A 21,649-nucleotide genomic window follows, 5' to 3' on the forward strand; every position below is an offset into this window, starting at 1 on the left:
ATCTTTAATCAATATATTTAAGGTTTATTTTAATCTGTGTTTTCTTATGGTCATTTTATCAGAATTTTAGTTCCAGTTCCATGAAGAGTTATACAATTACTAATGTGCTGGCAAGAACATCAAGATGCTGCAAAATCTTTTCTTAGCCAACTCAGTTCAAACAGTATAATGAAGCAAGATTTCATTTATTTATGTAGAGTGGCATTACATCGGATATTGTGGGTAAAGTATTATGAAATACAAAGGGAGGAATGTGGGACAGTCCAAAAAAAAGACCGTCTGACCATTTCTTCCCCTTGGTGTTGGGAATGTTTTTAATCTGTCATTGAGCAACTTTGTAGCCAGACAATGTGGAAAACAAGGGAAAGCTGGCAGATATAAACAACTTTATTCCATTAAAGATGGTGGTCTTACTTGAGGGAATTCATCATTCCGTACTTGGAATGCTTTTTTAGAAGTGGTTTGAATATATGAATCTTCAGGGATAGTCTTGCAAAAGCTGAAAAACTGAATTTACCTTTAGGAGGTCTTGGAAAACGTGCAACATTTTTCCCTTTTTTTTTTTTTTATATCCTTTCTTCCTGTTGAAAACTTTATACAATTCTTTTGTTTTCCCTTTAGCCTCTTTTCCCTAAGAAGAATTATGAATGCCTAACTAGCTGTGAATTCCTTAAGTACATCCTGTCTGTGAAGCAAGGGGACTGCCCAGCACCTGAGAAGGCCAGTGGTTTTGCAGCTGCCTGTGTTGAAAGCTGTGAAGCTGATAGCGAATGTTCTGGAGTGAAGAAATGCTGTTCCAATGGATGTGGTCATACGTGCCAAATTCCAAAAAATCTGTACAAAGGTAGAGATTATTAATATGTACTCATACTGGGCTAATAATTTCAGGCCATACTAAAGTCTCGTAGTAAACCAGGGCTGTCATTTCACAGAAGTTTGTATGGATGGGAAGAAAAAGGACAGGCGCCTGTAGGGATGTGGCTGGGCACTGAAAGAGTGGAAAGCCAGAGAAAAATGTTGCTCAAGTTTCTGAATTGTGAAGCCCATGTCTGGAAATCTGTGGAATGTAAACATGTGGCTATTATGAATCATGTTAAGCAGAACAAACTTGCCAATTTAGGTGAAATCTCACTTAATTTGATGCAGATGAGAGAGAATGCGGCAGGAGAATATTTAACAATAAATAGTTCAAGTCCTATTAATCACAAATAACATTTATGTTGATTAGCCAAGCAGGCACGACTACCAAAGAGATAGTGTGAGATGATCTGGTAAAAGATCAAATCAATGCAGTATATTTGGCATTGGTGTTCTTAATGACCTAAGAACAACACAGTGAAAGATAATAATATCCTCATATATAAAAATTAATTATTTAAATCTAAGGCAGTCTTATTCAAATTTTTTTGATTTATTTCAGTCCTCAGATTCTGTGAAAAAAAGGTTTTACCTGACATCCATCAGCAAGAACATATAGACTAAGAAATTATTTGCTTAGACTAACTCCAGATTTTAATTTGTTGGAATTAAAAAAAGCTTTATACATGGAAATATTCTAAAAATGTGCTCCTAACACAGGCCAATGAGCATTTATGAAAGGCATTTTATTGTTCCACAGAATTGGAATGTTTTTTTAGAAAACTGTTCTCCTTACTTCAGTGATGAAAAATAAAAATATTAATCAGTTATTCTTGCGATAGCATGAGCTCTCTGTGGAGAGCCTAATCAGCATAACTCTGAACTAAGCTTTGAGCTTAGGTCTGAATCCAGACTTATTTCCATCTGTGTATGGAAAAAATGTAAAAATATGTGAAGGAGTTGGTGATTTTATTTTTAAGTTCATTGCTTTAGCTGAAATGCTGATGTATCTTTTTGGATGTCCCTAGTGATGAGAATGTATGTCAGAAATAATGTGCTTTAACTTTTGAATCCTGTCTTTGAGAGTACAGGATGGACCATCAGGAAGCACTGTCTTATTTACTTACATAAATGAAGAAAATTTGCTCTAGAAGTTGTAGTGGTTGAGTAAGCATAAATCTGATGAAGATAGTATTCCAAGTATTTTGAACAGCAGGCAATACTGTGATCCAGATTTCCAGTGCAGAAGGGAAATTCTCTTGCTTCCAAGATACTTCGGAGCAGCCCCTTTAAAACTATAAGGAATTAATACACTCTTATACACAGCACCTTTTAAAATGAAAAATATTAAAGTGGATCACTTAGTTATTTCTTTCATCTTCTTGAGACAAATGACCAGAGTGATAAACTGACATTTGTATTGTATATGTAACGATTTCCATGATCAGGCTCCATACCACAACTACAAAGCATTCCAATAAGTGTAACAGCTGGAAAAGGTAAAAACAAAACAAACAAGCAAACAAATAAAATAAGATGACATGCTTTTGGAGAGGACACAGGATATGACAGGATGTGATATGCTCTATAACTGTATGCTGGAAAGTCTACTGCTGTTCAGCCTAATTAGAGAACAGAACTAACCTTCTCTGACATCTTATCACCTACCTGCAGGAGGTGCTTGCTTGTAAGAGCATATATGTCTTGCAGAGGAAGGGCAAGTCCAGTACTGTACTGTCTTCTCAGCTGATGAATTCAGCTAATTAGTCTTTCTTAACCAGTCTTTCTGAAACAAAGGACAAATAGAAGCGGAACAGGCTTGCTATTCATTTCCTCCAGGGGTAAATGACCTTCCTGTTACTAAGGAAGAGCAAACTCTGCAAGCATGACTAAGATCTAGTGAATAAGTTTAGTACTTGCTCTTATCATTCTGACAGCACTCACAGCTAGAAAATGAACTCAGATTGAGTCTAAGAGTCTACAGAAGTTCATGTAGTTTCACTGTTGATCAAACTCTGAAGATTAGTTACAACACCAGATATAAAATACCCATTCAATTTGCTGGGTTTACAAACTAGATTTACTCTCTAGTATCAAGCGCTAATACCCAATCCTAAAAGGATATTAATGTAAGCACAATTGCACCAAAGTCATATATTACAAATGTTGTTGGAGTAACATGACAAGTCCAGTTCCTTGTTAATTGTTTGTTGGCTTAATTTGCTATAATTTGCTTTTTCTACACTCAGCTAGTGACAATTGAAAAAAATTACCCATCAGCTTTTTCCTGTTCAGAAGTTAGTGTTCTCTCAGATGTGATGACACACCTACTTGTGTGAACCTTCCAGGACCCCTTTTTAACAAAGATGTAGGGTACATGGTGTCTAAACCAGCCTAACTAAGTTTGTCTGAAATATGTAAGGGCTCAGTCCATACAGCAGACCAAACTACAGATCTGGGCAATGCAAATTGTGAAGGGATTACATGAAGATTATGTTGGTATGACAACATCACCACAGGACAGCTGGAGCCAAATAGTCATCCACAGTTTAAAGACTCTTTTCACGCTTAAAGAAAAATAATTTTGTATTAAAAAAATAGTGTACAGTTTTAAAGGTGCACAGCCTGATCTAGTGGAAGGTGTCTCTGCCCATGGCAGGGGGGGTTGGAACTACATGATCTTTAAGGTCCCTTCCAACCCAAATCATTCTATGATTCTATGATCCCTGAGTCTTTGAACAACTTCATTTACAATCATACTGATGCCCTAAATGTACCCGTTACTGTCCAAAACCCTTCTATGGAAACTTTTTTAATTCCTGGGGAACTGACATTAAAGTTACAGGTTCTTATGATAGATCAGCCTGCATTTATTTTTCATAGCATGGAGATGCACATGCCATCTGAAAGACACCTTTAGAAACATTTTTCCTGGGCTCTGATATTGCACACATAGAGCAATCAGCGATTTGAATTCTTCAGTTAAGCACTGCAGACTTTAGAGGACTAATTTGTTCCAGCACGATGAAAGGGCTGACCGTTTACATAATAAAAAGCACATTGAGGAGTGATTGGATCTACACATCTGGATATGAAATTGATGGTGCTGGTTCTTCAAAAGTGTTTTAAAATGCGTTTGTGCTGCGCTCTGGTCATTGGTGCTGCCACGCGCCATCTGCACGTAATTACGTAACAGCGGAGGGGCTGAGATGCTTGCAATCAAGTGAATCCAACTGCCCGTAATGCAAAGCAGATGGAAGTTTTCATAACATGCAAATTGTAGGATTGTTGTACATCATACTTAAAGAGGAATTTTCAAATGTGGAAATCTGAACTGACATGTTCTGTGATGTTCATGATATTAGACTAAGACTGCTGGCTGTTGAAGGATATCTGGGGTTTAAACTGCTGTGATAACCAGATTTAAGTACTGGATTTTCCTCAGGTTGATTTTAGGTTTCTACAAGGGCTACACTATAAATTTTTATTTTCTTATAGCTAATCGTATAATCAGATTTAGGAGATGACCTCTTAAAATATAAAAGTGGTTTGCTCACCTGAGGAAATTTTGATATTCAATCATCTGTAGCAGACTGAGTAGGAAACAATTTATTGAACCAGCACATACAGCTGGACTTATGTGGACACCCACTGAAATGACAAAATAACTAAAGTGCATATGATAACTTGCTAAGAAGGTTTATATGTCATCATAGAAATCTTGTTTGTGACATATCCTGAAGTGACAAAATGCTGTGCACTGAAATATATGAGTTCCTAAAGTCTGTCTAGAGCAATGTATTTAACACTTGGTTTGTTGATTTAATCAAAAGATGCCAAATTTGAAGGGTTGTTTTTCCCTTCAGGCTACTGCAGATGTTTTCAGAAAGGTGATATTACCAGCAGTATAAACAACAGAAATAACTGTCCTTCAGTGTCACTGTGTAATGAGAAATTACTGTCAAATTTTAGAAAGACATCTTTTTCTCTGAAAAGTAACAATTGGACAATATACATTAGATATATCTATTCCAAGATGCCTTGGAATTACCTCTCCTAGATCTTTAGGGAAGCATGGAGAGTGAGGCGTCATACAGTCCAGCTGCATGTGAGTCATGCTGCTATGGAGAAGGCAAACAGCTTTCTTAAGTACATCATGCTAATTTAAGAAGTGTGAAATAATCCTGCTTCTCTAGTCTACACTGGTAAAAGCTTAGACACAGTCTGTGTCCAGTTTTAGGCTTGACTCTGGAGAAGGGCTGTGGGTCAATGGGACAGTTTCCAGAGACAACTGCAAGAATCATCAGAGGACTGGAAACACTGATTTAAAAGGCAAACGGAGTGCACTGTGGTTATTAGACTGAAGAATAAAACATTCAGAGACATGATAATGGTCTTGCTGTACATAAAAGGCTCCTCCATAGATGAAAGAAGGAATCTGTTCTCCACAATCCATGAACATCATGGACAAGTACTGAGTTTAAGATGCAGTGGAGGAGAATAAACAAGGTAGTGAGAAAGCTTTCTAATTGTAAGGATAGAGAAGTAGTGGAACAGATTGCTATGTGATGCTGTGGAAATTTTGTCATTAGATGTGTTTAAGGACAAATTAGATGAAAGACTAAACAACAGGTATATCTGATTCTGCTTGAGATCAAGGGGATCTTTCTCCAGGTTATCAAATAATATTTGGAAAGAGGTTTCTGTCAGATCAGTTTTAAATTACAACTTTCAGATCCTTTACATTTTAAATGAAATAAAAAAAAGATTTTGAAGATTTTTAAAAACAAGTTTTACTGTTAGCAGAGGTAGGTCAGCTATGAGCACTTCTGAAACTCCCATGCTCAGCAGCCTGTCCATTCTCCTGTTTTTTCCTTCTGTCTGAACAACAATCTCCTTTTTTTGTTATTATTTTTTATACAACTTTCTCTGCATATCGTTTAATCACGTCTTGTAAATTACTCACATATTTTTGTCTACACGTTTCTATTACAGGTGTTCCACTGAAACCCCGAAAAGAATTAAAATTCATAGAACTTCAGACTGGAGACCTGGAGGTGAAGTGGTCTTCAAAATTTAATATTTCCATTGAGCCTGTGATCTATGTTGTTCAGAGGAGGTGGAACCAAGGAATCCATCCAAGTGAGGATGATGCTACTAACTGGCAAACTGTGGCACAGGTCAGCTCTTTGTAAAGCAATATACACCCCTTGCTATGATCTAAAAGTCTTCTCCAGGTCAGAGAAGAGTTAGATCGCAGGTGGGGAGGCTCATGCAGAGGGATCCCTTTATAGGGTCTCTGTCCTGGTCATGACAGAGCTGCAAACAGAATTCAGATCTCCAAGGCCTTACTTCACTGCTCAATGAACTGTTTTCTAGATTTACTCAGGAGAAATAAACTTCAGTATTTTCCAGTTTTTCAGTTGTAGAAATCAAATACATCAAATACCTTTGGCATGTGTTGAAAATGACTTAATAAAAAATGTGTGAATATATCAGTAAAGAAGTAAATAGTGGTTTCCTTGTCCCCGAAAGAAAAAATACTCTGAAGTTTATGTTTTCAAAAGGAGTTTATTTTGTGGGTTTGCTCTGTATAGATTAAAATCTATAGAACTATCTGGAGGCTTGATTTTCATAAGGACAGAGAGTGGCACTTTCTTCTAAGCACATACTTATGATCTATTCAGATGGTAATTCTAAAGTCTGTGAAAGCCACAAATCTCTTGAAAAATGTAGAATTGGATACCAAAATCCACTGAAGGAAGCACATAAGAGACATTGTCCTTTTGAGATCAGTGGGACTCAGTGCACAGTCTCCAAGGCATGGCTTGGGTGTTATAAAAAAAGATGAGAAATACAATTGGTGAAAAGGCTATTTAATTTTTAAAAATAAAACAGTGAAAAAAAGGGCTAAAGCCTCTCTTCTTTATAGAGTTGTTTTTTTCGGATGTTACCCTCCCAATTCAGAAAAGACTATGATGTCATGCTGTTATCACTAAGTGCAATCCAGACTGAAAATGTAAGATTCATGAGCAAATGTTTCTTAATGAGAAGCAGCCAACAGAGCATAAATTTTCACTTAGTTCCTTCCCAGTTTCAATCTGTTTTTTTAACATGCTGACAGTCCACCTGGATGGCAGAGTTCTAGTCGTTCATCTTAACTGTTTCACCCTCATCCCTGCTGACAAGAAAATAAAACGATTATTTTGAAAAGACCTGCAAAACATTGTTATAGCTGGGGAAAAAAAGGAAAGAGAATAAATAGAACCATCCACAAAATAACTAAGGAGTTTAAATTCTTTAACAATCTGTGTTCATTCTCAATTCAGACTGTGTAGGAAAAAGCTATCTTAAAATAGTGTCAAGCTTGTAAAACTAAACACACAGAAGGGAAGTTCTTAGATTCAGTGTGGTGCTACAGGGGACTGTCACTGTGTTAGAGTCTTGCTGAGAAAGTCACCTGCAGCAGAGCCTGGCATGAAACCCTGCTTTTACAAGCCCGAGGGAATGTGCACACCTCCAAACCAGATAAAATTGCAGTGATTTATTTATTATCTCTCAACTGAGGTGCAGGTCTTCAATTTGTATTCTTCATATTCAGCAACCTCATGCCTTTGCTACTAGGAAAATCCCATGTAGCTAAAATGAGCCAGATCCAAATTACTCCTCACTGTTATCATGCCATATATATGTGCTAGACTGTAGAATCCCAACTCTTCTGGCTGGTAGATCCAGACTGCAAAGGTAGCACATTGCTGCGCTTTTTCTCAACCCAGAAACAGACCTCACGCACATTTCTGGAAGCATGCCTCTGCCTTCTTGCAGTGGATGTACCGGAGTGTTTCAGAAATGTGTTCATGTGCAAGAGTGATAAGAATCCTGACAGCTGCCTTTCCTGGGGGTCCTGTTAGATGTGGGTAGAAGGGGCTGATTTAATCTGTCAGGAGAAGCCTTCCCTGACATCTTTCTGAGAGCTTCGCTGTCCCTTCTGCTTCACAAGAGACGTGTTTGATTGCATGATGGACCCCACTGGGGACATCAGTTCAGAACAAGCTTCAGGATGGCTGAATGGCTTTGTGAACTGTGTCTACCTTATGGAGCATACAGGCTGGGCACCCTTGAGGGGTGCTAGTAGTCAGAATTTCTGTCTCTATAGAGTATTGTACCTCCATGGTGTTTGTAGTTTTAGACATCCCACCAGGCAGTCAAATTTGTTAAGTGTAGCTGCATGCGATAGAATTTATTTTGCAATATCAGCAACAAGGATGGATATCCAGTTTGACTAAAGTGACTGTGTGCACAGCTTCTGGGCTTTTCTTGTCCATATAACTGAGAGTTTTTTCTTGCATGATTCCAAAACATTGGGCTATGAGTCATTAATTGTAGGCAAAAGCTGCAGAGAGCTCAGCTGTTCGGCTGAGAACTCTTGGGGCATGCCAGTCCAGGGGAGATGATGCTGGCTCTTTCATTACTCTGTGACTTAAACTAGAGAGCACGTAAAAAGCAGTCGAAGATCAAAAAGGCTGTGGGTGAGGATCTGAATTTCTCTATGCCTATGCCCATATGTAGTGTAATTATGCAAAGTTATTGTTTGCATCTTCCTATAAGAAATTTCATAATATTTTATCAGAGTTCCTCATCCAGTACTCTGTTTTTACTATCTGTCCAAGAAGAAATGGGGTTATAATTTTCAATAACGTTATCTTAAGTTATTTGTTTAAAAAAAAAAAAACCACCAAACTTTGCTGTTTTCTATTGCCTTTACATGAGCTAAGCAAGTAATTTCTCATGTCTCACATAAATTTTTATTTGGCATTGAAATAATAATTTTGAAAAAGTTCATTTCCTTTGTATTGCATTGTGTCATCAGGTCTTTTTTGATATTTTCTTTTTAAGGGGGAAAGCTCAATCTGTTAGTGTGTTATTTGTTTAACTCTCCAAGTGTGTAAAGAAAGCAAACACCTTGAAAACAGCTTTTGCTATTTTTCACTTCAGGAAGAAAGGATTTTTTTTTAACTTTAGGTTTTTTACTGCACATTTTTTGTAAAACTTGGCATAACTAACCTTTTAACTAATTTCCATTGGTTACTTATAAACTACAGGAACTAAGATACCAGTTAGCCTGGTTAGCTATGATGTACACTGTCCTAAGTGGTCATGCCAAGTTTCTTACACTACAATTTTTTAAGGTTTAACCAGCTGAGCAGGACCTGCTGCACTATGCCATGAGAATAGCGTGTATCTTGTGAACAAACTTACAATCCTGTTTAGTGCTAATGGTTTCTAAAAATAATAGTATTAATGTTTCCATTGGAATCTTAGAGAGTTAATTGCATTAAGCTAATTAAGTTGATTCAAATATGCCAGGTCAGTTACTTTCAGAGAGAATACAACTGTGTTGTGTGAATGGATGTCAAGTATGTGTGTGTATACGTGTATATATATATACACATACACATATATGTATGTATACATATGGGCAGACAATAATGAAGTTTCCTTATTAATTTATTCCTTTATTAAAACAAATAAGGAGCTGTATTTACTGCTAGCTTGATTGTGACACACCTTACTGCTTCGCCTCAGAATTGTCTAAACTCTGTGGACAGCTAATCTTTTTTGAAACTTAAAGCTTCTGAGACATCTAAAATTCTGGTTCTGAGTATCCCAAAAAGTTTCTCAGCTCTTTACAGTGAGAAATCTCTGCTGGACCTCACCACCAGTCCTGTACAATAAAAGTTTATTTCCTCATCTCCCAGGAGAGGTCTTGCTTTGGTAAGCATTCTTAGAGAGTGCCCACCTTTTATGGAATTGGATTCACTAGAAATACGGGAAGTCTGCTGTCCTCTGATAGAGTAGTGGCTGCAGCACTGTCAGGTTTCTTCTGTATCAGAGGAAACATAAACTCAACTCTTCTGATGCCCTGGATGGTATCCCTTTACTCTCTGAACTGCAAATACTTTTATCACTGTGTGTTGTCTCAAAAGAAGATGCAGAGCTATGAACTCAGCAGGGTAAGGCTCTCCTATTTCCATTAAACCTTTGCCCTAAAGAAAGGAATCCAGGATTGATAGTATGAGAGAAAGGGAATGAACACAGTGAAACTGTCTATTGATTACTGTAATACCCCTCAGCAGGCCATTTAGTGGGTTTACATTAATACAAGATATTGATAAGACTCTGAATATTATAATATCAGCTCCAAACATACTTAAGTAGTGGGAACTAACTGAAGCAGTTAAACAAACAAAATCAATTTACCATTAAGGTAGTACAAGATATCTCAGCTGTATTTAGCTTTTTCTTGAAACTTATTAAATCTGTGTAAAGGTTGCTTAGAGGTGCGAAGTAGTTTATGATGCAGGGGTTACACCTCCTGCATACAGTTAAGTTTAAGAGGAGCTTTGCCAACAAAATGAATTATGAAAGTAATAGACCCAAGGCATGTTCATAAATTAAAATAATTTTGGTGATATGGATCAACAGATTGTTTGTTTTTACAGTATTTCATGGTTGCCATGGAAGACTGAAACAACTGAAATCCTTTCTTTTGATCAGTCCTAGCAGAATAACTTAGCTGATGCAAATGATAAACAGGATTCCTTAGCTGAGGAATTTGGGGTCAAATCTGTTCAGATTATGCTTGCCTTGTAACTAAATTCAGCAAATCTGTTTTAAAAAACCCACTAGTAACTAGTTAATTACAATTAGATATTGATCCTGATCCTGATCTGAGTTGCAGCAGTAGCCTGTTCAGAGTGCATCTACGCTTATTCCATACTTCAGCAGTTAAGGCACTCCTCACAGAAGGTGGAAATTGAACTCATGACACTAACAGTCTCAGTGGGTGTTGTTGGAGAAAAGGTCATCTCCTATGACCTGAGAAAGGTCTGCAGGGAAGAGTTAAGGCTGTGAGTGTGTTTTTGACAGAAGTGCCAAAGATCTGAAGAAGGCTTACATTCATTACCTGAGGGTTTCGTGTTTCCTATGAACCAGAAAAGGCAGCTTCTCACAGCACTGGATTTCGTGAAGCCATTTTGGACCCTTAATTCTCTAAGAATTGAGAATTGGAGAAATGACTCCTGTGACCCAGGGCAATGAGTTCCCTGAAACATCAACACCTGAACAGCTAAGCCCTGTACACTGGTGAAGGTTGTGATACCTGGACACCTAATTTTGTGAATTTAACACTTGACCAATTTTCTAAAGGTTACTTTTTTTGCAAAAGAGACCTGCAATGCACTGTAACATTGGGTGGTTATATGATTTTGTTCACAGCTGTAAATGCTTTGCAGTGCAGAATGATGCTCGGAGTCAGGTGAGGTGCTTGCACACAGTCTGCTGACAGTGGTGCATGTTAAAGAAGTGCGTCCCCTTCCCTTCAGTCTGACTAACCAGTTGCTGCATGGAAGATGATAGCACAACTAACCATGTCAGAACAACAAGTGTAAGTGTGACATTTTCCCCACCAGACTACGGATGAGCGGATTCGTCTGACAGATATCCGAGCAAGCAGGTGGTACCAGTTCCGCGTGGCAGCTGTCAATGTGCATGGGACGAGAGGCTTCACAGCACCCAGCAAGCACTTCCGATCCTCAAAAGGTTGGTTTTGGTTCCCTATGTCTGGTGCTCACCTTCCACTCACTCACATGTGGAGCACAACCTGATCTGCCTACTTTCATGGCAGAAGGTTTTTAACAGGTGGGTTTTTGGATAGTTTTGCCACTGGCTTTAGAAAAAGTGTGAGAGTTGTTTGAAGTTGGCAAAGGAATTAAAGGTTAAAGATGTCATTATTCTTTTATCAGTAAGGGGTCTCAACGGACAAACCTCCATTTAAACATTTTCTGCATGATTGGTATCAAACAACATGACCCTGACCATGAAAACATGAAGGAACTGGGGTTTCAGCGTGTTATTCTGAGAGGTTTCTCTTATTTTTCCTGTTAGCTATGAGAAATATGTTCCTGCCATGTGTTTCACAGAGTACTGAAGTATTTTGTTGTCTGTATCTAAATAATTGGAGCGGCATTGTTTTGATGGAACTGCAGGCTCTCTTAATATAACTTTACCCTTGCTAGCACTAATGGTAAGGGCTTAAAAATAAAAAGGGCATAAATGCTAAGTAGCATGTTTCTCTTCATTAGAAAGGCATGCTGGACAATCCACAAAGTATTGTAGGAATTTTTGTTGCCATTTCTGGTTTTGCAAGGGTTTGGGTAATAAAATAATTTTGAAAATTGTTTCTGTACCTGTAAACAGTACTTGGGGAGTGGGGGAGATGGAAACAGATCTCCCATCCTGTGAAGTTGCTGGCATTGTCCCTCATGTGCCTTTGACCCACACAAAGCAGAATTTTCCTGAATGACACTCAGGCATAGTATGGGAGTTAGCACAGGCCAGAAAATATTCCAGACACATTAGGTGGTCTGGATGTGGTCACCCTCTCTTAAAGACTGTCGATAGTGTGGGCATAGCCAGACCATGCTAGTTGACTTTAGTGCTACAGAATGAGATCTATCACTCTTCGCTCTACTGATAGAGGTAGTTTCTAACAGAAAGACTTGTCCTTGTTTTAGCAGTGACAACACATACTTTGAGGAATACATTTCCTCCTCCTTCTTCAGATAGAACTATCTTGCAGTACAGGCAGTTGCCATCTATGAGTTCCAGTGCTAGCTTTAGCTTGCTATTTGTCCATAGTCAGTCCTAGAAAAAATTGTATTGTAATTGAAGTTATAGAGGCATTCGAGTGCTGTGGCTGGTATGGATGGTTTAATTACTTACTGAATAAGTATGTTAGATTCAATACTTTTTTGGTGCTATAACCACATTTGTGGGAGGAAGGTTGGCTGGCACAGCTGTCTCATTACTGCTGTGACATTTTCAAGTATAAAAGAAGTATTATTTTAAAAATTTATTATACTTAAGTAACATATAATTTCGGTCACATCAAAAATACAGTTCCTTCAAACTGTGTTGAGCTTACTGCAAGGACTCAGCAGCAGCAGTAGCTTTCTCTTTGCTTTTCTTCATGAGCAGCACTTCAGCAGATACAGCAGCACTGTGTTGCTGAATCTGGCACCAACTTTCTTTTAAATTCACATTGTTGTCAGTTGTTTTACTGAGTTTGTAAAGATTTTCCAACTATTCTGCTTGGAACCACTATAATCACAATTGCATAAAGGTATATCATGATATCACTGAGGTTTTGGCTTAAGAATGACATTTTCAGGCAGGATTTGTATTACTTTCCAAAAAATTCGTCTCCTACTGAGTGTGCTAGCCACAGGAGTATATTGTTCAAAATACCTACATTGGTAATGACTGCAAGAACATCCATGGTAGGTCATACAGATGGTCTCTTTAGCCCAGTATCTGACCCCAGCCAAAAGTGAGTTTTTGGAGAACAGCATAAGAGCAGGATAAGCACATAAGGATATTTCGTCAGAACAGCCGCCCAGCTGGCAGTGAGTTGTGTTTCAGGAGCTTGTGGTTTTGAAATGATTATATGTTAGATACCAGAGTCTTCTTTTTCTGTGGTCTCTGCAGCTACCCCTGAAGCACTTGCTCTCCTTGAGTGCTGCTCATGGCTGTCTGGTGGAGGTGGGGAGCACTTTCAGGACTTTGTGGCAAGGAGAGCAGGAGCTGGTAGTACCTCTGCACGTTCTTGCCTAATAAACCAAAATAAAAGGATCTTGATAATGGCAGAAAGTATATAGCCAGCATTGTTCAAATGGCTTCTATAACGCTCAAAATAACAATTTTCAAATCTGAATTCCAGCCCTTGGCAGAGAATTGTGAATTGCCAGACTAACAGCAAGCAGTTCTGTCAGCTCTCAGCTTCGTAGCCAAAATCATCCTATTCTGGCAGCTCATTTGACTACTTTAGAGGCTTTTGTATTGTCAGGCTTATTAAAAAGATACCATGTTCTTCAGATGAAACGTGCAGAAGTGCTAGGTGACACAGATTTAGATGCTGCTAGGTGGTGACTGTCAGAAATGATACTGGGATGCTGTAATCAGCATCTCTGTCCCCAAGCAGGCACTCATAGCAGTAACAACTATAGTGTCATATAGGCATTTAATTACTACTTTGGAGCTCAGTGGGAAGTGGTGGCCCCTGCCTGGCAGAAAGGCAAGAAACTGCTTCTTAGATGTGTCTAGTTTTTTGAGTGCCAGCATCTACTGGCCCCTGCTGAGCTCCTACAGGCACATTTAACCTCCAGTTTGGAAAAAGAAAGTGGACTTTGGCACATCACCTTTGGAAGTTTGCTGACTGTCTGTGCTACATTTATATGAAGTGTGGACAGAAATTCACATTAGTTCTTGTACTGTTTCGGTTCACCCTCTTGTGCCAAGACCAAGAGAAGATTATTATCTTCATCAGACTTAATGGAAGTTTCCTTCAAAAAGAAACCCTTTGGTCAGGAAGCATGACAGCAATTCCTAAGACAGTTTCTCACACAAGATGCTGAACTTTTACCAATTGATTATAACAAATAGAAAATCATTTGGGTTTGTTTTTTCTTTAAAGGAGGACAAATATGATATATAATCTGAATCTAGGGAGGAATATGGCACCACAAAGTCTCTGTCACTAAATGTTTTAAGCTGTTAAAAAGCACATTCAAAAACATTGGTACTGTAATTACTTGGGGAGACACTTTTTGTCTGGTTACCACAATACTGTTTTATACTATTCTGTGTTTTTTGTAAATGCAAAAAATACGATCTGTGAGTAGACACAGCAAAGTAAGGTTTTGTTTTATTCAAAATAATATTAAGTCTTCTGAGGTATGTAATTTCCATTATTTTTTCTATCACTACATAAAGCTTCGTATTATCCAAATAAGTTTAATTTCCGTAATGAAAAAACAAAACCAGGAAAACAAGAGTATTTCATTAAGCATTCCAGCTTACCATTCTTCATCTAGTTGTGTTTTGAGTTTTTATCTACTGCAGCTTTTAATGCTCTTATACTGTACATGTTAGAGGTGAAGGTTTATTAGCTGTTTTACACTGCCCCATGTGTTCATTTATGGCATTAATCTATAAATAATAAATAATGAAAGTGACACAGCTGAGATAATTTATGAAATATTGAGGGCTTAAGCAGGGAGATTTTTTTAATGCTGTTTATTTCTGTTTTGTAAAGGAAATTAAGGATTTGCATGTGCTTGTCTGGCATGGCCCTTCAAATGAAATGAAGTGATGCTTCATTTCACCAAAATACAATTCCAAAATGACAAAGAAACATAGATTAGACTCTACCTATCTGTTCCGAGCAGAGTGGCTGAAAGATGACGCAAATACTGCACCTAGGAGACAGGATCCTTTCCTAGAAGTAGAACTGTGCATATGGATTTTCAGGTTGATACTATCAGCTAAAATCGATCAAAACTTTCTGCTATTTTGACAGTGGTTTCCACTTCACATTTCAGGGTTTTTAAATTAGGTGTGCTTCCCTTTTCATCTCAACTGAGTGGCAACGATTTTCAATAACAGCAATAAATAAAGCTAACAAATGCCTGGCAGAACATTTCTGATCCCGAAAGGTACAAATATATTTTTCTTCATATTTTGACTGTCTCTCTCCAAGCTGCTTCATTTTCTCTGGAAACAGGAGAGGACTTTTGCTACAACCCATAAATGAGTCTCCTTGGATGAAAGGCTACCTGTGCTTTTCTCTCATTAAGCAGGCACTGAATAGCCTAACCCAACTGGTCAAAAGCTGCTCGACACTAGTAATGCAATGTTTAACTTGTTGCATTTGTGTAAGAGTTTTTAGGCCATTTTTTTCTAGCTTTTTATGATTTATGATGAGAATGAAGTCTTAGTAACAGAGGCTGCAGTTCACTAGAGGGATCAGTGTTAGGCATTTCCATATAATATATCAACTTGCTGGTACTGTAGTGAGATACTGGGCCATTTTCCTAGACAAAAAGAGGCTATAAGATGAACACAATGACCCCAAAACGTCCAATCCTTCTACCTCTGCCCAAGGTTTTTATCTTCAACGTGAAGGCAGCCACTAGCATACACAGGATAAATTGTCAAGCAAAAGGAAGCAGACAACATTGTTTTCACTGCACGTAAGTACCATGCTGGATGTGATTTCATGCATACATTACTGAGTGTTAGTAAAACTAGAACAGACACCCACTCCTGGCAATAAAACTCTTTCTGTTGCTCCTTTGAGACCAATGATTTTTTTATACTGTTGCACAGCTGGTTTATGTGTGCCATTTCCATTGGGCAAAGCCAATCCCCTCGCTGATGCCTTGGAATTGTTTAATGGTTGAAAACTTGTCTGTAGAGCAGCTTCAGCAGATTTTTAGAGTTGGAACGTCTAGTGTTTAAAAGATAGCAATGGGAGATCCATTTTAAGGCAGAAAAAGTTCTATAAAAAAGCATTTAAATTAGAGTCAAACTTGCTATCAATTTTACAGCTCAGAAGGAGAATACTGGTGCCAATGTCATTATTTTCTTCTCTGAGATATATTCCAAATAATTTACTGTTTTCGTCAAGAGTTGCCACATTTAAAGCCAAAGTGGATGCGTTGCAGCAGTGTATGATGTGATTCTTGTGTATAGCTTGCCCATACTGTTTTGTTACAATTGCAAAATGCTTCCAGATCCTATTAACTGAAAAAAAATTTGTAAAATATAAATTGTCTATCACCATGTTTACAAATATGAGTGTCAGAAGATTTGCGTTTTGAAATGGCGATGATGTGAGGGTTTTCTATTTTTCTTTCATTTGCAGCAAGGAATCCTCCCTTTTGGGGACTGGAGACAGAGTTTCACTTGTGATGGCTAAGTAGCCAGCAAGACAAGAATTGAATTCCTTTGGGTATACTCAAGCCAGATGAAATCCAGACAAATGGAGTACTTACTCCATGTACTGGAACAGCAGCTTCAGCCTTGACCTAATGAAGCTATCATTTCTAGCAGCGAGAAGTGATTTACTTGTCAGGCTGCTGAGATCAGAATTTTTTCGGATTTGAGGACTGCTGCCTGTGCCAAATTCTAGTGTATATACAATGCCTTTTATTTTATTTGAGTTGTATAAACTGCAAAGGAAAAGCTGCAACTAGGATCGCTCTTTCTGCAAACCAAAGTATTTGATTTAATGCTCAGATAAATTCATGTATATAAAATTTCAGAACCTTACATTTTAAAAACTGGCAGTAGTTTCCATTCCATTGATTTGATGTTCATGTATCTGAATTATACATGTGGACAGCCAGTCAAAAGGGTCACAGATATATGAAGACTAATAGAATGGCTGTTCGCTTTATAGTCAGCAGGTTAACAAACACTTTATGTATATACACTTTATAATCCAGTACCACTTATTAGACTTTGAAATATTTCAGCATGAGTTGTACACTGATTTTAATGTCTGCATAGACATAAATGTAACAGAGCACCTTGTAGAAGCATGACTTTTCCATCCAATAATGCAATAGTGAAGGCTCAAAAAAATCAGAAAAAAAGAAACAACTAATCCGTTATCTAGTAACTGGCAGGCATGCACTATATATAGGAACATGCCCATTTACTTAACAGGTTTTTGGGGTTTGGGTTTTTAGGGGGTTTTGATTTTTTGCGGGGAGCTTTGGAGAATTCTGAGGGATTTTTTGTTGGTTTTGTTTTGTATTTGAGGGTGGGGTTTGGGTCATCATCACTTAATAACAGAAATCACAGTATCTTGCCTTGCTGCTATCCCTTCTCACTTGTTTGTTTTGCTGATGAAACTCAGTCCTTTCAAATGAAAGAAAAGACTAATATTCTTGGTATTTTGGCTTACAAAATGATAGCTCTGTCAGTTGTAATAGTGATGAGTGTTGCAGAAATATATAGAAAGAGTAATAATAAATTATATAGTTGTATTGAAATACTTAATATGACATGGATCCTCAGCTGGTATAAAATGCTCACTAAGTGGCTTCATATTTCAGGTAATACACCCCAAATCTAAGAAACATTTTACTCTACAATCAGATAAGGTTTTTTTTTCCAGATGATTAGATGCAAAACTGTAATAAATTCAGTTTGTTAATCTTTGACATCTTATGTCCTTCTAGTTTATTATTTTCTCTAAGTCTAGTTTTACTAGTTTTAAAAAAGCTCTTATAGAAAATGTGGCACTTTCAGACATCTCGCCTTTTCATGTCTGTCGCCTGCAGATCTCCTTTCTTTCTGTCTTCTGCTGCTACCACCACCACTCTTCCTCCTGTTCAAAGGCATTTTTGTCGATGACATTTGCAAGAATTGCAAAGGAAAGACTTGGAAGAAAATGGGCCTTCAGGAAAATGTTTCTGCTATTGCTGTATTATTTCCCATGCATATTCCCTTGAAGAGAATGTTCTTTCTTTCCTTAACTGTAACTACCCAATGATTTTTAATGCAATGTTTACATTCTCCCATAGCAAAAGAGAAACACTACTAGGTTTTCTTTCAAGTAAGGGTCCGCGTTTTGTCTGCCGACTGGACTGTTTACAGTGAAGACAGAAGAAATGCTACTGATAATGTTTTCAATAAACTGTACAATTGTAAAAAGTGCAGGGTGAAATGCTGGTGCTGTAGAAGTCGGAAGAAATGATCTATTGGTTTCAGTATGCACATAGTTCTTCCTTACTGTTTTCTTTTTCTGCTTATACTACTGGGAAAAACAGAGATATATGAAGTTTCCTTAAAGGAAAAACAAATTCCTGTGATTCTGAGACATATAAAAGCTCTGTTCTGGTCAATCACTATCTTTATAAAAGGAAAATTACATGCTATCTTGCATTTATATGGGGACAGAAATGTTTGTAAAAGGAAGAACATAAACCTAGTAATTTGCTTTTAGACCTGTTAAATATTGGTGAATAGACTTTAGAATATTTTTAATTGTGTAATACACTTTGTCCAGAAGAACTATTTAATTGTTTTAGTGACTCTCAGAGTCTTTTATATATGCAGAATGAAGACAAACGTGTTTTGTGGTTAGAGTTGGTTTTGTTTATATCTGACCATTTGTGAAGATGTTCTCTGAAACATTTTAATTCTATGCAATATCTTATGTATACATAATACATGATCCACAGTGCTTTTGGGAAATAAACTGAATAATTCACCTACAGTAATATGATCATGTTGCAGTTCAGATTATAAATGTTTTATTGCCATAATTCATTGTCGTATAACATAAAACCCCCCTAACATTTTAAATCAGTGAAGATGAAAGATTTTGGATATATGAATAATGATTCTGTTTATATTTATTGCTCCTAAATTTCATTTTATATCTACTTATTTTATTAAAATATAGAAGTAAATTAAAAGTTGTGTTAGAGAACAGTGCAAACCATTTAACTAAATTAATCTCTTAAATTTATCCCCTCCAATATCAATAGCTTTGTATACTTTAAGATGGAGTTGTTGGCTACTTCACAGGTAAGGAAATAAGTGTAAAGACAGTGCTTCTCTGGAGCAAGAAAAAAATAAAGGGAACTGGCTTGCAAGCTCATTAAAAAGACAAGGGAGAAAAAATAAGGAATTCTCATTATTTTGAAAATTAAGTTAAATTTCCAGAATTCTTAAATTCAAGTATGCTTTGTAAAACTTTATAGCCAAAAGTTAAGTTGAATTATATGTGTCAGGAAACAGGGACATCCGTTACTATTTAACTAAAATGGCATGTGTGAGGAAACAGGAGCATCCATTGTTTTTTAACCAAGAGTCCTGTTAAATAACAAGGATATGCCATTATTTTACTTCTGCTGATCTTTAAAAAGGAAATGCTGTCCTTATTAATTCTGAATGTGTCAGTTTGCATGACCTAAATAATGAAATTTTTCAGTGAGACCATTTGTCATAGGGGTTGTCTGATGAACTTAGTATGCCTGGAAAGTTTATCTAACAGCTCATTTACCGTTATAAAAAAGATGCAGTCAATGAGTGCCTGGTGTCCCCTGTGCACACCTCCAGTTTTATTTCTAGAAAATAAGTATTGGCTCATGTGACTAAAAAGTTATATGAAAATGTGTTTTTTGTTTTTTGTTTTTTTGTTTTTTATCAGATTGTTTTTTTCTTGGCTTCAGGTTCATAACATGCCTTAAATACCATGAATTTCCTTTATTCTGCCTGATATAATTTTGTTTGAGTCACACTGTTTGCTTTTACTAAAATTTTGTTTTTGCAGTTTCCTTATATTTTTTCAGCAATGTTTGGCTACTGTGGGCATTTTTTAAAAAGTAGGAGTTAGAAAGCAGGACTAAAAAGTAGGAGTTAGTAAATAGCAAATCAGAGTTTCAGAAGATCAGCTGCAAAATTTCCATTGATTCACATAACTCATGGCCAGGATATTATATAGTAGGTCCAAAAGGAGGATCCGACCCGACATTCAATACTGGAAAAGGTTCAATATTGGAACCTCTGACTATCAGGTGTCCTTCTTGTCTCTAGGGTCAGCACAGAGAAAACTGAGGGAATAATATCAGTTGATATTGACCAGAAATTAAGCCAGAATAGGGAAATAAAACAGAAAATAATTTTTTTGTTGTTGTTCTAAAAAACCCCTATAGACTTCTATGACATTATAGTGTATCATTACACCTTAATTATATTTATTGTAAGGAAGTGTTATTGTAAGGAAGTGTTTATGTTCTGTGTTGGTAGATATCAATACTAGAATTTTGAAGAAAGATTCAACATGTAGAAACAGAGTTTTATCATCTGAGAATTGTCTGGCAACACCAAAAAATATTCAGTGTTTCCACCTTACACTTCTGTGGTGGCTATACAAAGCCACTTGTAGAATACAAATGTTTTACACTCACCATGTATTTAAAGTAGTGAATGACAGAAGGAAAACTGGTAGTCTAGTACATTTTGATAAAGCTTCATAATAATTGTGAACTATCAACAACATGAAAGAATGACAAAACTAGAAGCTAACCCATAATTTTTATTTCAGTAGAGCTTGAATTTCTAGACTTTCAAAGAAGCCATATCACTTATGGGAAATTTTTGCCTGAATTTTCTTCAGTGTATTGAGAATGTTTAATCCAGCTCTTGTATGCTTGGTAAAGACGTAAGATGAAGATGATCTTTATCTTATAGAAGGTGATCTTTAACTAAGAATTCTTTTTGTTTTGTTTTAAATTCCAGATCCATCCGCTCCACCAGCTCCATCTAATATCAGAATTGCCAATATCAGTGCAAACAATGATGGGAGTGTAAATGTAATGATTACTTGGGATCTTCCCGAAGAGCCTGATATCCCAGTGCACCACTACAAAGTCTTCTGGAGCTGGACATATAGCAAATATGTAATCCCAGCTAAAAAAAAGAGAAGGAAGATTACCGATGGGGTAAGAAAGAAAATAGTAAATGAGACAGAGATATGGCTTATTTCTGGCACAAAATAGAGTGTAAGTGTAAAATATGTGATAAATAGCAATGATTTCAGCAGCTTGTAAAGTAGTGGTCTTAATTTTTAATATCACTAACCCCACAGACAATTTTGATCACTCAATCTCTGTCTTTCACTGAACTCAGGGAGAGAAGTAGACTTTGGCCTTAAAATGCAGGTAAATATTACAAGATTTTGCAGGAGAGATGCACAGAAAGTTAAATGCTGTTTGTCATGTAAATCCAGGCTTATTTTTGTAGTGCTTCTTAAAGATACAGTGCTAGTTTTATTTAAAAAGACTAACATCATCTGTAACATTGTTCTTTATGCAAATACAACTTGTGACACTATCATATAGAATAACTATTAAGTAGTCAGTATAGGTCC

At 37.0% G+C, this 21,649-nt stretch overlaps 1 protein-coding gene across 1 annotated transcript in view; it reads left to right on the forward strand.

Moving 5' to 3' along the window:
* Window positions 1-21,649, forward strand: part of KAL1 (Kallmann syndrome 1 sequence) — a 65,341-nt gene that overhangs the window by 11,990 nt on the left and 31,702 nt on the right. The window contains exons 4-7 of the mRNA XM_010085521.1: window positions 622-844; window positions 5,854-6,038; window positions 11,331-11,460; window positions 21,019-21,221. Coding sequence (XP_010083823.1) covers window positions 622-844; window positions 5,854-6,038; window positions 11,331-11,460; window positions 21,019-21,221 — 741 coding nt within the window. The remainder of the gene's footprint in view (window positions 1-621; window positions 845-5,853; window positions 6,039-11,330; window positions 11,461-21,018; window positions 21,222-21,649) is intronic.

Source organism: Pterocles gutturalis, unplaced genomic scaffold, assembly GCF_000699245.1.
Source record: "Pterocles gutturalis isolate BGI_N339 unplaced genomic scaffold, ASM69924v1 scaffold8340, whole genome shotgun sequence".
Lineage (NCBI taxonomy): Eukaryota > Metazoa > Chordata > Aves > Pterocliformes > Pteroclidae > Pterocles > Pterocles gutturalis.